General features: G+C 56.2%; 9 protein-coding genes across 9 annotated transcripts; 5 read left to right on the top strand and 4 right to left on the bottom strand.

Annotated features, from left to right (window-relative positions):
* Nucleotides 1-21: 21 nt before the first annotated feature.
* Nucleotides 22-528, top strand: MICPUCDRAFT_7077 (uncharacterized protein; the record flags this gene model as incomplete). The annotated part of the gene is made up of 1 exon (XM_003058019.1): nucleotides 22-528. A coding segment is annotated over one exon (507 nt), but the record flags the coding sequence as incomplete, so codon positions are not given.
* Nucleotides 529-848: 320 nt separating this feature from the next.
* Nucleotides 849-1,466, top strand: MICPUCDRAFT_57160 (uncharacterized protein). Its single transcript, XM_003058018.1, has 2 exons — nucleotides 849-1,039; nucleotides 1,113-1,466. Exons 1-2 carry the CDS (start codon nucleotides 981-983, stop codon nucleotides 1,390-1,392), a joined length of 339 nt encoding a protein of 112 aa, XP_003058064.1. The 5' UTR covers nucleotides 849-980; the 3' UTR covers nucleotides 1,393-1,466.
* On the bottom strand, nucleotides 1,452-2,983 carry MICPUCDRAFT_26260 (uncharacterized protein). The gene has a single exon (XM_003057650.1). The coding sequence runs from the start codon at nucleotides 2,949-2,951 to the stop codon at nucleotides 1,506-1,508; it is 1,446 nt and encodes a 481-aa protein (XP_003057696.1). The 5' UTR covers nucleotides 2,952-2,983; the 3' UTR covers nucleotides 1,452-1,505.
* Nucleotides 2,984-3,074: 91 nt separating this feature from the next.
* MICPUCDRAFT_26258 (major facilitator superfamily) lies at nucleotides 3,075-5,548 on the top strand. The gene is made up of 5 exons (XM_003058017.1): nucleotides 3,075-3,798; nucleotides 3,877-4,185; nucleotides 4,291-4,470; nucleotides 4,575-4,679; nucleotides 4,732-5,548. Exons 1-5 carry the CDS (start codon nucleotides 3,100-3,102, stop codon nucleotides 5,116-5,118), a joined length of 1,680 nt encoding a protein of 559 aa, XP_003058063.1. The 5' UTR covers nucleotides 3,075-3,099; the 3' UTR covers nucleotides 5,119-5,548.
* A 1,388-nt stretch (nucleotides 5,549-6,936) lies between these two features.
* Nucleotides 6,937-7,632, bottom strand: MICPUCDRAFT_57155 (uncharacterized protein; the record flags this gene model as incomplete). Its single annotated transcript, XM_003057649.1, has 2 exons — nucleotides 6,937-7,397; nucleotides 7,581-7,632. 2 exons carry the CDS (start codon nucleotides 7,630-7,632, stop codon nucleotides 6,937-6,939), a joined length of 513 nt encoding a protein of 170 aa, XP_003057695.1.
* A 203-nt stretch (nucleotides 7,633-7,835) lies between these two features.
* On the top strand, nucleotides 7,836-9,675 carry MICPUCDRAFT_46999 (uncharacterized protein). The gene has a single exon (XM_003058016.1). The coding sequence runs from the start codon at nucleotides 8,081-8,083 to the stop codon at nucleotides 9,644-9,646; it is 1,566 nt and encodes a 521-aa protein (XP_003058062.1). The 5' UTR covers nucleotides 7,836-8,080; the 3' UTR covers nucleotides 9,647-9,675.
* Nucleotides 9,676-9,950: 275 nt separating this feature from the next.
* Nucleotides 9,951-10,226, bottom strand: MICPUCDRAFT_57153 (uncharacterized protein; the record flags this gene model as incomplete). Its single annotated transcript, XM_003057648.1, has 1 exon — nucleotides 9,951-10,226. One exon carries the CDS (start codon nucleotides 10,224-10,226, stop codon nucleotides 9,951-9,953), a length of 276 nt encoding a protein of 91 aa, XP_003057694.1.
* A 656-nt stretch (nucleotides 10,227-10,882) lies between these two features.
* On the top strand, nucleotides 10,883-11,218 carry MICPUCDRAFT_16466 (uncharacterized protein; the record flags this gene model as incomplete). The annotated part of the gene is made up of 1 exon (XM_003058015.1): nucleotides 10,883-11,218. A coding segment is annotated over one exon (336 nt), but the record flags the coding sequence as incomplete, so codon positions are not given.
* Nucleotides 11,219-11,936: 718 nt separating this feature from the next.
* On the bottom strand, nucleotides 11,937-12,686 carry MICPUCDRAFT_39254 (uncharacterized protein; the record flags this gene model as incomplete). Its single annotated transcript, XM_003057647.1, has 1 exon — nucleotides 11,937-12,686. The coding sequence occupies one exon, from the start codon at nucleotides 12,684-12,686 to the stop codon at nucleotides 11,937-11,939; it is 750 nt and encodes a 249-aa protein (XP_003057693.1).
* Nucleotides 12,687-12,834: the final 148 nt, after the last annotated feature.

Raw genomic sequence — 12,834 nt, 5'->3', positions numbered from 1 at the left:
CTCGGGGATGGATTCCTGCGATTTTTCGGCGAAGCGACGACGTCGAGCTCGTACGGCGGGTACGGCGGGAACGAGAACAACTTCGACAAGTTCAAGTACTACTACGAAATCCCAGAAGGCTGGGTCCCGGACACCGTGAACAAAGTCGAAAAGTCCACGAACGGCACGGACTCGCGCTGGGTGAACCCGAAGAACAAAGACCAGAAAGTGTACTGCGTCACGCTCACGGGGTACAACAAACTCAAGGAGGATCGAACCGGCATTCTAGGCGATCTCGCGCTCTCGGACTATAACCTCCAAGACGCGTTAACCGGGGCGGATTCCACCATCGTCAACGAGCGAGAGGAAAACGGGCAAACGTACGTCGACTTCGACTTGCTCGGGTACTTCGGCGCGATATACGCGACCGTGACGGTGTACGGCGGTCGCGTGTACGCTTTATTCTCCATCTGTCCGGAATCGCTGCTGGAATCGGGCTCGGAGCAGGCGATGCGCATGAGGAAGTCGTTCGGGACGATAGCGAAGTCGGACGAGCAGACGCAGTACGACATGGAATTTTACCGGCGGTCGTGAGTTGGGTGGCGCGACTGGTCGTGAGCTCGTGAGTCGTGAGCTCGTGACTCGTGAGAAGTCGATCTTTCCTTTTTATTCGCTGAAAAATGTCGAATAAATCAAACATTTGAAAGCGAGAAAAATCTTCTCGCGGTCAATTTGACCCATCACTCACGCACCGCGCGCGATGAAACTTCGCGATGAAGGAATCTTCGCAGCGTGTGGTTCCGGGTGTCGTGTCGACCGGTGAGCGTCTGATCTCTCGATCGTCCGCGCGCGACGCACTCCCGCTCGCGCGAGACCGCACACGACTTCGTCGTTCTCACGAGCTTCGCGAAGACGCGTTTCGGGCTCACACGCTCTCTCGCACTTCTTCCCGCCGCCCGCCGCCTTCGGTACATCAGCTCGACAGCGGATAGCGAACGACGATGTCCATCTCAACTCTCGCGTCGACGCTCAACGCGACGGCGACGCTCAAGTCTATCAGGTTCGTGCGAGCGAATCCTCGGTCGTTTCCATGAAAGTTGTCTCTCTGTCTCACATGTGTCGTTCGCTCGCAGGAAGACGCACAAGACCCGCGGAGCAGTCGTGACGCGCGCGGCCGGTGCGGCCGAGGACAAAGCGTGCACCGGCAGCTGTGACTCTTGTGGACTTGCAAAGGAAAAGATGCAGTGCGACGGTTCCGGCCGCATCATCGGTGGGATGGGCGCTATCCCGATCTTCTCGTGGTGGCCGATCAAAGCGTATCGTCCCTGCCCGGGACTCATCGAGAGTGGTGGCGTGTACGTGAGGAAGGGACAGGACGTGGACGGGATTCTCTTCGGAGACAAAGGCAAATAAATAAAATAAGCCGGGGGCGCGGACACTGACTCTGCGGCGGTTGCGATGAAATCACAATCATTAATCTACGTATCATCGTATTATTATAAACGACGATGCGATGCTAAATGTAGTTAAAGTCCTCTCAAGATCGCGGCCCCGCTCGAAGGAAGCGACGCGAACAACGTCTCCCCGAGGTCTTCCTCGCGCAGCACCCCACTGGCGATCCGTTTATCGAAGAACCGCGTCTTGACGCTCTCCAGCACTTTCTCCGCCATGTCAGCCGTTACGAGTGCGACGGCGCAGCCCCCCCATCCCGCCCCGGTTAATCGAGCGCCGATAGCCCCGCTCGTAATGAACGCGTCCACTAACTCGTCGAGCTCTTCACACGAACACTCGTACAAATCGCGGCAAGAAGTGTGACTCGCGTTCATCAACTCACCCAACGCCTTCAAAGAAGGGTCCTCCTTGCACTCGTTCGAAAACTGGTGCACGCGCGCGGCTTCCGAGTAAACGTGCATGGAACGATCTCTGAGCTTAAACCCAGTCTTGTTGTGCTCGAGCACTAATAACGACGCGGGGGACCCCGCGAAGAGCGAGTCAAGCGACGTGCCTAGCTTTTCTTCGAGCTCGCCTCGCGAATAGTATCCGTCGTGAAGCTTCTCGCTCGCGGCTTTTTCGGATTCCTGCAAGCTTCCTATCAGCTTCTGTGTTTGCATGAGGGTGGAATACCCAAGAGCATCAGCTTGAGAGGCCCCCAGCTCCATCGCGAGGACGATAGACGCGAGCCTGCACTCCATCACCCTTAAGTTATACCGCTCGTGCGCGGTCACCGCTTTGTTGCTCACTGCGAGACAGTTACCGATGAGAAACACGGAGCCTTCAGGGAGCTGCACGTCGGTCGCACGCACGGGATTGAAATCCACGAGCTTTGCCACCCCTGACTGTCCCATGATGCTGATCGCCTGGTCCATCCCTCCGGATTGCATCCCGCAGTGCCGTTCGCACTTGCACGCGAAGTCCGCGACTTCCGTCTTCGTGAAGTCGAGGTTGAGCGCAGCCATGACCGCGACCGCGGCTGCGCACGTCAGCGCGGACGAACTGCTCAAACCGCTCCCGGTAGGAACCTTACCGTCCACGATTATCTTAAGGCCTACTTCCGGAGGTTTCGCCCGTCCGGATTCTTTAAGGAAGTCGAACACGCCCTTGTACCCGCACACGACGTAGTTCGTCCAGTGAAAGCTCGCAACGTCCACCGCTTGGTCGCAATCCGCGTCGAAGACCTTCGTCGTGTACTTTTCCTCCGTGTTCGACACGGTCAGCTTGTTCGAGGTCGTGTCTACCTTCACTGCGACGATGGTGTCGACCGCGAGGGCCATGGGCAGCACGCTGTACCCTTCGTAGTCGATGTGCTCGCCGATGAGGTTGACGCGGCCGGGGGAGCGCGCGAGCAAGTCGGGTTTCGCGCCGTGCAGCTCCGCGAAGGAGGCGACGAGCTTCGCGTAGCGCCCCTCCTCCTCGGCTACGCGTTGATCGGCGTATACATCTTTGACGCTGCCGTACACCGGGATCGTGCTCATGGTTCACGGCTGTTCGCGCGGAAGGATTGGCGACGCGCTTTGAATTGTGCCTCGAAAATTCAGTTATTTTCGGATTTTACCGAGGAGAGATGGGGCGTTAGATCCGCGCGCACAAGCCTGGGGCGCGCCCTCAAGGACGGCCGCGGGGATGACGGCGTCGTCCGAGAGCTCGGATGTACGTCGGGCGGACGAGTATGCGTCAACTCCGGTGGATGAAAGCGCCGCCTCGACAGCGGCTGCGTCCCGTAACGTCGACGCCCTCACGTTCGACGAGATGCTAGCGCTGCATGTCGGGGAGAACGGCCGCGCGCAAATCCGGCACTTCTTGATATCTTCTGCGGCCTGGTTGCCAGCTGCGTTCCTGACGCTGATGACGGTGTTCACCGCCCGAATGCCAGCGTGGAGATGCACCACCCTCGACGGATGTACGGACGAGTCCTCGGGCGAACTGAAGGACATCTGCGAGCTCGAAGCAACCGAGTGGGAATGGGTGTCGAAGACGGCTTCGATTGTGTCCGAGTGGAACCTCGTATGCGATGAGGAGTGGAAAACTTCCGCGGCCGACTCCATCTTTTTCGTTGGTTTCTTCTTCGGGGCTGGTATTATCGGGCAGCTGGCGGATGTTCATGGACGACGGGTAGCGTTGTACGGCTCGTTACTTATCGCCGGCGGAGCTTCTGTTATAACCGGCGTGTCTTTCGGATACTGGGAATACTTTCTGTTTAAGGTCGTTCTCGGATTCGGGTGCGGTGGCATCGGCGTGGCGTCATTCGTTCTGTGTACGGAACCGCTAGGGGCTCCGTGGCGAGGGTTTTTAGGCGTCGCCACGCAGTATTGGTGGTCGTCGGTGAGCAACTTCTTTTTCGTGATGATTCCTTTTTTTCAAACGTCCAAGTTCGACTGACCGTGGCAACTCTTCTCGCAGGGCATATGCTTGCTGTCTGGCATCGCGTGGATTATATCAGACTGGAGAGAACTCACGATTTTTATTGTTCTGTCAGTCGTCCTGTACTGTGTCCTCACCGCGCGGACGCTAAAGGAAAGTCCGCGTTGGTTACTCGCGTCTGGAAAGCCCGAGGAAGCGCTGGAGAATCTCACCGCCCTCGCGAAAGGGAACGATCGAGAAATTCCTCTAGATGGTCTGCCGCCGCTGGTACGTCTTCAAGACACTTTAAGACAATTATTTGCTGTGGAGTTGACTAATGATGATATTATTCTCGCAGAAGGAGGCGTTGTTAACGGAACCAGTGACGATCAAATCGATATTGCCGTACAAGGCTTTGCGGTGCGACTCTTTTTCCTCCGCTCGTATCCGGGACGCACGTAATCCACGAGCGAGTGTCTCACACTTTACTTGACACCTCGCAGGTTCCGACTTTACGCCATGGCATTCATCTTCATGGTGAACAGCATGGTGTACTACGGACTGTCACTCAACGTCGGCTCGCTGGCGGGCTCGATATATGTGAACAGCTTTTTATCAGGCCTTGTCGAATTTCCCTCGCACGCCTTCGCTCAGGTGAGCAGCGCGAGCTTGACCGTGACATTTTTTCTTGACCCACGCACGCTTGCTTTCCTGATCGACGACTAACACCTCAAGCCTGTCGATTTTTTTCCTTTCAGTGGTCGGTGGAAAAATTTGGCCGGAAAATCACGCTGATTTTCCTGTTAGCAGTTGCCGGGATCGCGTGTTTGCTCAGCGGCTTCAATACGGTAAAATTTCGACTGGTTTTTTACTCGATGAAATTTTATTTTTACGTCTGTTTGATTTTTTTCACAGGGAACGACGCAAACAGCTTTCGCGTTACTTGGACGCTGGGGAATAACCGCGTCATTCAACATGATTTTCGTGTATACCACGGAACTTTTCCCTACCGTGGTGAGAAGTGCCGCGCTCGGTACGTGCTCGCAAGTTGCGAGACTCGGTGGAATCGCGGCACCGCAAATAATACTATTAAAACTCGTGCACCCTTCGCTTCCTTCTATAATATTTGGAGGATTCGCTGTAGCGGGGTGCGCGGCTGCAACAGTCTTACAAGAAACGAAGGGACTTATTCTGGAAGAAACGCTCGAAGGCGCAGCTCGGCAAGCGGAGGTCTCGTCAATGGATCGTGCATTCTTTAGATTACAAGCAGACGAAGAAGAGGAAACGCTTCCGCGAGTGTGAAGGAAGTATTCTAAAATTTCTATTATAAGTCTAGTTTGAGACCTAGCAAAGAGCATGTTTTTTACTCTGTCTTTCGTCGCTTTAAGTCCTTGAGCTTTGTGAACGACGACGATTCCCGCAACCAAAGAACTGCGCCAATTAAGCCAAGAGCGAGAACCCCGCCGCCGAGATGAATCCAAGCATCAAGCGAAGACGTAAAGACGGTTCCAACAGATGTAAAGAAGAGAACGCTGATAACTTCTATTCGCGGAAATAAATCCGCAAGGACTAAGGACCTCGCTCCTTTTAAGCGCACGCGAAGTATGTAATAAATCGCGTACAATATGCGCGCAGACATCGTTAAACAGTTTGCGACAATCAGACCCAACGCTCCAAGATATGCTTGCAGCGTAATCGAACAAATAACGTTAAAGATAGAACTCAAAAGCAAAAATAAATTCGCAGAAGATAGTTCGGATGGAGTCATCACCGCGTGCGTGTACGCTTCCAATATTCCATTGGTCGCGAGGAAGAATACCATCACTGCGAAACCACCGAGCGTCGACGCAGCGCCTTCAGTTTCCGCCCAACGACGACCATAAAGAAAACTTAAAGCTAATCGTGAATACTGAGGTCCATGCAATGCAACGATCAACCCGAGATAAAACGCGAGCTTCAACATCAATGATAAGCGCCTTTCATGGTGATTTTGGTCAGTACAGAATGAAGAAGTATAAAGAAGAGCGTTCGCGCACTTGATATCGTCAGCACTTGGCTTCCCCTCTGATTCTTTCGTATTTTTTCTCGCAGAAAAGGTTATAAATGCAGCTTCCTGCCGAAGAAAGATGATTAAAAAGTAAAGAAAAAAATGTTTGTATACCGCAAAGACAAACCTCGAACGGTTGCAAAATGATTCTCACGAACAGAGAACCAAGTGATGAAACCAAAGCATAGACGCCTTGGGAATCTGCACTCCCGGCCCAAATGAGCACGCCTTTTTCTCCCTCCGCTGATAAAAGTTTCCACATAGCCTGGACTGAAAACGTCCCGATAAGCGCCAGCGTTTGACCTTCGATGTTGCCTGAAAGAACTGAAATGTTAATCTCCGCGGTTGTCGAGATATTCGCTTGTGATTGCTCGTTCGTGTTACCTTTGAAACTGAGAACGCGCACCCCGACTTTCGCAAAATCCATTTGCGTTACCGCGTAGAAAAACAAAATGCACGAACCGTACGCGAGCTGCGTAGAAATTCACGACGTGAGTTTGAATGTTATTCACGCGCGGATGAATAAAACACAAAGTGTTTGTGATATAAATTCCGCGTACCTGTCCGAACGCGAACGCTAATGGCACGTTTTCACTCGACTTCGCTGCGGTTACGAAGAAGAACGTCAACAAACTTCGAGTAAGCGTTGCGATGGTTTCGGTGATAAACCGCAGGCGAAAACGCGAGCGTCTTTGCGCGCGTATGTAAAAAGGCTCCGCCAATAATTCCTGAGTAATTTATTCAAGAAATTAGTCAGTGTCATTTCAGTCATTCGTTTCTTCAGCGTGAGATTTTCAGTGTGAAATTTCTCACCAAGAAAGCTGCGAGTCCATACAAGGCGACAGCATGCGCGTACAACGTATCCTGTGATTCAGACGAGTAAAGGTGATCAGCTCTTCGTCTGGGTATCTACTCCGGGCAAATAAACCCAAGGACGAAAGTGGTGTTCGTCAGTCCGCCGTCTCAGGTGAGGATACCTCCGCGATTGCGTGCGAGCGTGCGCACCGTCGATGAGCTACCGAAAAAGTATACGGCGCTCGGCACCCCGGCGGACAGCATCGCCCCGAGCGGCACTACGAGCCAAGCAGCAGCTTCTGCGAGGTATTTTCGAGACAACTTAGTGAGTCATCGTCTGAAGCGATGAGGACACACACACCTTGGCTTCGCCCTGACTCATCCCGCGTGTCCGCGTCCCGCATCAACGCTCGACGGAAACCCTGAGAGAAAAAAGTTTGATTGAGTCGCGTGCTGCCCTTCGCACCGCGAGGGCCGCTCGGAGATGCTCGTAAAACAGGTACTGTTCCCACCTCGCGACATGTGAGTATGATCGTGGAAAACAGCTGGAAGTGTACCTGATGGCAAGGTCGAGGAATGAAGAAGATCAGAGTGTGCACGTTGGGTTCTCGGGAACGGTTAGAGTGGAGGAGATATGTCGCCCAACACACCGTGGGGACCCCGAATTCCTCTGGAGTGAGCCGCCGCGCGACGAGCACGTTCACGACGAACGGTAACAGTCTCGACACCGCTTGCGTGACTGCGAAAGAGGGCGGATCACGGTGTGGGAAGGAACGTCAGTGGGGAGGACGGGGCACAACGCGCGTGTGCCGACTTTCACTTCCACGGCGCGGACGGAGGTGTAGGCTGACTCTCGCGCGACGCGGGAGGCGAAAAGCCGGGGACGGATGGACGACGTCGGGTGATGCGAGCGATGACGTACGAAGCAAGTAACACAGCCCGACGACGAACCCTGGACCTCGGGAGGTCCCCATCTCGACGGCTCCCCGTGAAATAATGGGCGAACGAATTTTTTGTGGCGCGTTTGATTTCTCTTCGATTTTTTTGCCTTTTTGTTGAACCGCGAGAACGTGGGATTGCACTTTCAGGCGAGCGATCATCAGACTCGGGACGACCGAGGTGTTACCAGTCGCAGCCCGCGGCCCGAACGAATTCGACCTGCGCGGGTGCACGACGACGCGCACCGCGCAAACAACGCGTCCATCCCGCGAGGAGGAGGAGGGGGACGCGTACGCCTGGGTGTTGCCGCTCTTGCATGCGAGTGTCAGCAAGACGGCATCCGAAACAGTCTGTCGATACGCTCGACGAGCGGTCTTCTTCGGATCTCGCGCATCAACACATCATCATCATCTCGCGTCGTCGTCCTCGACACGCGTCGGGGCGAGGTCGACGCCTGAAGGGAAAAGACGGTGGATAAGGAAGATGGCGAAGCGAACTGCGGCTCTCACTTTGATCGCGATGCTCGTAATCGCGTTCTTCGCGTCCGTGAACGGCGAGACGACGACGGCGTCGTCGTGCTTGACGCGACAGGAGACGATCGGGGTCTCGATCACGACGACGAATTCTTCCACGAGCGACGCCCGGTACCTGGGCGTGCTCGCGCACTTTGGCTCTGAAGTCGGCGTGACTGCGGGCGCATCCCTCCCACTCGCCGTCGCGAGTGGGGATAAGCTCGCGTGCGGGTCGATCACAGAAGTATCCGGAGAGATCGTGCTCGTGTGGAGAGGGACGTGCTCGTTCCTCGAAAAAGCCTCGAACGCGCAAGCTGCAGGCGCGTCAGCGGTGGTCGTCGTGACGGACGGGAACGAACTGAGCCCTATGACGTGCGAAGGCGACGCCAGCATCAAGATACCGGCGATGATGGTTTCAAGCGCTGACGGAGACGCGCTCGCGACGCGCGCGGCCGCGGGGGGTACCGTCGCGCTCGCTGTTCTGCCAACCACGGGAAACGTCGACCTCGTCGCGTCGCTTGCGTTGCTGACGATCGCGACGATAACGATCTTATTCGGTTCGATGTGGGCGCGGGCGGATCAACTCATCACTCTGTACCCGAAGTTCGAGAACGGAAGCGGTGGCGGTCCCGGCGAGGAAGAAGGACTTCAAATCACTGGGATGAGCGCACTGTACTTCGTCGTGTTTTCCTCCGCGGTTCTGCTTTTGATTTTCTTCACGATGCACCACTGGGTGTTCACGATCATCAGGTGCGTGTTCTGCTTCGCCGCGGTGCAAGGGCTTCAGGCGTTCTTCTTTGCCGTGCTTGAGACGCTCGCGAAAGGGGACAGGTCCAATCCGAAAGCGTCGTACGTGTTCGCGGTCGTGATTGTCGCGGTTTGGTTTTTCAATCAAAACGCATCGTGGGCGTGGATCCTTCAGGACGTCTTAGGGGTGTCGTTCTTAGTGAACGTCTTGAGACTCGTTCGCCTTCCGAGTCTGAGGGTAGGGACGATGCTCCTCTGCGCGGCGATGGCGTACGATATCTTCTGGGTGTACCTCCAGCCACACTTGTTCAGCGGCGAGAGCGTCATGGTGAAGGTCGCGACGGGTGGGGAAAACCACGAGTCTTTGCCGATGTTATTCCTGTTCCCGCGGCTTGACTACGACGCTGACAGTGGTGGTAAGGAATTCTCAATGCTTGGATACGGAGACGTCATCCTCCCCGGTCTTTTGATCGTGCACAACCATCTGTTCGATAATTCGGCGAACCAGACGATTCGCGCGAGGAACGCGTGGCTGTTCCCTTCGCTCGTGATGTACGTCTTCGGTTTGCTTGTCACATTTGCGGCGTTGCATTTTGAGGTTGGAGGACAAGGTGGCCAGCCCGCGCTATGTTATCTCACACCCACGGTTGTTGGAGGGACTGTTCTTTACGCACGTGCGCGTGGAGACTTTGACAGGATGTGGGCGGGAGACGCGGGCGAAGAAGAAGAAGGGTATATCGCAGGGGAGGGCGACCGCGAGCGCTTGATGCCGCGGTATTCGAGCGTATAGTTGTTATAGTATTCACGAGTTGACTAAAAAGCTAATCGCGCTATGTGTCTTCTTTGGCTATTGATTTCGAGCGGGAAGCGCGACGACTCCGTTTTCGCTTCTGCAAGTGGTCAGGAATAACGTCAGACGGTCTCGTCGCCGTGGGGAAGAAATAGACCGCACCTTGCAGGGTTTGTAATCGCACAACTTGCACGGCGTCGACGCTTGCGTAGCTCTCTCCACTGGGTACCCGCAGGAGACACACCCTGAAATACCCTGCGAAGATAAGGAGGAGGAACGGCGTGAGCTCGTCTCCGGAAGAACGTCACCGAGAAAAAAGTAACAAATCCGAATCCCTAACAACTTCATCTCGCTCGCGTCGCCATCCGTGACCCAGTCGCACCTTGAACACCGCCCTGGGGAGGTTGTTATCCCGCGCGACAACATGAGCCGCGGACATCAGCTCAGCCGCGAGGTGCGGGAGCTCGTCCGAGACCTTCGTCGCCGCCTCTTGCAAGTACGCGCATTTCCTCGACCCGGCGCTCGTGTGCTCCGCCCCGGAGGAGCCCTTCGTCTGCGCACGCAGGCTTTGCGCTTTCATCTCCCCGGAAACTGGTCACCCCGACCGCGCCCTGCGGTCCGTCCGGGCGACGTCGCGACCGAGCGTCGCGAGGGACCGCGCGCGAGGCGCCCGCGGCTCGCGCGCTGTGTGGGTGCGTCCAATACGTGCGAGTACGCCTCTCCGTAGTACGACCCCGCGGCCGGTCGTCGTATGAGCATTTCGGCGTCTTTTCATTGGCGCGAAAGGAAATCCGGCCGAGCGAGGGACGCTCACGAACGCACGTTCGAACAGATTTTTTCATATCTTCGACCGTAAATTCTATCCAACCGACGCGTTGAGATCTCGAACACAACCTCACGCGCTCAGGAGCCCGAGGCGCGCGCGCGAAGACACGAGACGAGTAAGAGCGCCTTAAGAACCGCGCCTCGATCCCGTCGCGTCTTCACGGCAACGTTTCGCGTGGTGTGTCCGCGCGGAACGGAGCGAGGAAACAAAAAATGATTCCCGGGACGAGCGACCAGCAACAAAGCGCCGCGTCCGGAATGGACGAGCGCTTTAACGCCGGCGTCGGAACCTCCGGGAACACGTACGCCGGCAACGGCGGGAACGGACAAGGATATTACTACCAGGACGCGAATCATGGACAGTTCGCGGACGCGGGCTTCGGACAGAGCGCGTACGCGCAGCAACAGCAAATGGGCGCGTACAACAACGTTTCAGGGTCGCAGCCGTACTGGTACACCCACGGCGCTTACCCGGAAGGGGCAAACGGCGCGGGCGTCAACGGCGGTACCTCGAACGAAGTGAGCATTGCGTTACGTGACCGTGACGTGAAGACTCAGCGCAGAAAGGAAGCGAACCGGGAGTCCGCGAGGCGGTCGAAGCAGCGGAAGAAGGAAGAGAGCGAGCTCCTCTCGAGCAAAGCTCAGGAGCTTGTGAAGGAGAGCGTGTCGCTCAGGGCGAAACTGGAGAAGGTGCAAAAACAGGCGGATAAGCTGTACGCGGAGAACATGGAATTGCGGGAGCAGGTTATGAAATCGGGTGGGTCGCTTCCCCCGTCTCCTGAGCGCGTCGTCCCGATGAAGCTCCCCCCGCCGATCGAGCTCCCTGCGTCGCTTCTGAAGGACGTCGACGAAGCCGCGACACGCGCGGCGGCGACGAAGAAGGATCAATCCGAATCTCCCGCCAGTAAAGCGTCGAAAAAGGATGCGAAAGACACCCCTGCCGCCGCTGTCGCAAAATCCGCGAAGAACACGGAAGCTGAGGATGCCATGATGTCCACAATGCGATCGGCGAATGAGGTGTTCGAGAACCCATCCGAGATGGGTATTCCCGGTCTGCTCACGAACGAGGCGAACGTGGCTCTCGGTCTCGGACCTTCCAGCACGGGAGCGGAAGCGGGCGGCATGATGGACAGGGATAATTTGTTTGGACCGAATGGAGCCGGCTCGCTTGAAGACGACGTCTTGTTGAGAGGCGCGCTCAGGCACTCAGCAAACTTCCCGGGCGGAAAGAGTTTCAACTCCACGGGATCCGAAGAGGACTTCATTCACCGGTCAGATGTCGGGCAAGGAGGCTAACTTCACGATGTATAAAATATTACAGCACGCAATCCGCTCAAGGAGCGAGATTTAACACAGTCGAGAGATGAGGAGGTGAAAACGTAGCTTGGGGGACGTAGATTCGGGGGAAATCTTAGAGGTACATTTGAAAAAGACTCAGAGTTAAGTGTAAGAACTCTCCCGCCCATCACAGACGCGAAGCCCCTGGGGCGTCCAGCAACCATACGATATCACCCTTGACGAGCGAAGCGGGGATGAAATAATCATCCCCATCGCTCTTGATGATCTTCGCCGCCATTTCCGCCTTCCCCTCGCCAACTGCAGTGAAGCACTTTGTCTTCGCCGCGTTGACGACGGGCAAGGAAAACGTGATGCGCTCAGGCGGCGGTTTCGGCGAGTCCGCGATGGGCAGGATCCAAGGCGACGCGATTTTCAACAGAGGGTGTTCCGGGAACAGCGAGCAAATGTGCCCGTCCGGTCCGAACCCGAGCAACAGAAGATCGAACACGGGTAGCCCGTCCGAGTTCCTCGGCAGGACGTCGCTCGGCAACGCTTTCAGTCGAGCGTCGTATTCCTCCGCGCACGGCTTCGCGGCGCCTTCGTTCGATTGACACAAGGTTTCATCGATCGCGTAAAGTTGCGATGAAGGAATTGGTACCTCGCCGAGAAGCGCTTTCATCGCGCCCCCGTAGTTACTCTCGGCGTCGTCGTGCGGGACGCAGCGCTCGTCCACCCAAAACACGTGCCAGTTCTTCCAGTCCACGTCCGTCTTCCCCTTCAGACCTCCAAGGAGCTTCACCAAGGATCCGCCCGCGAGGGCAACGGTGAAGGAGCCACGTTCGCTTATCGCTTTCTCCGCCGCCTTGATCGTCAAGCTCGCCAGGGCGTCCGCGACCTCTGAGTCTTTCTGATACGTCTGCACGTCGTTTCCGCCCATCGCGCTCGCGAACGTTTCGCCACCGCCACGTCTGCTCGCCCTGATCGTCGCTCTTCGATGGTGTTTTCGTGCGACGTGGCCGACGCTAATGAGACCTCGTGAACTTAGCGAGAGCGCGCGAGATGCCATCATCAAGCGCTGGAGGGAG

Source organism: Micromonas pusilla, assembly GCF_000151265.4.
Source record: "Micromonas pusilla CCMP1545 genomic scaffold MICPUCscaffold_4, whole genome shotgun sequence".
Lineage (NCBI taxonomy): Eukaryota > Viridiplantae > Chlorophyta > Mamiellophyceae > Mamiellales > Mamiellaceae > Micromonas > Micromonas pusilla.
This window is presented reverse-complemented; position numbering and strand designations above follow the sequence as displayed.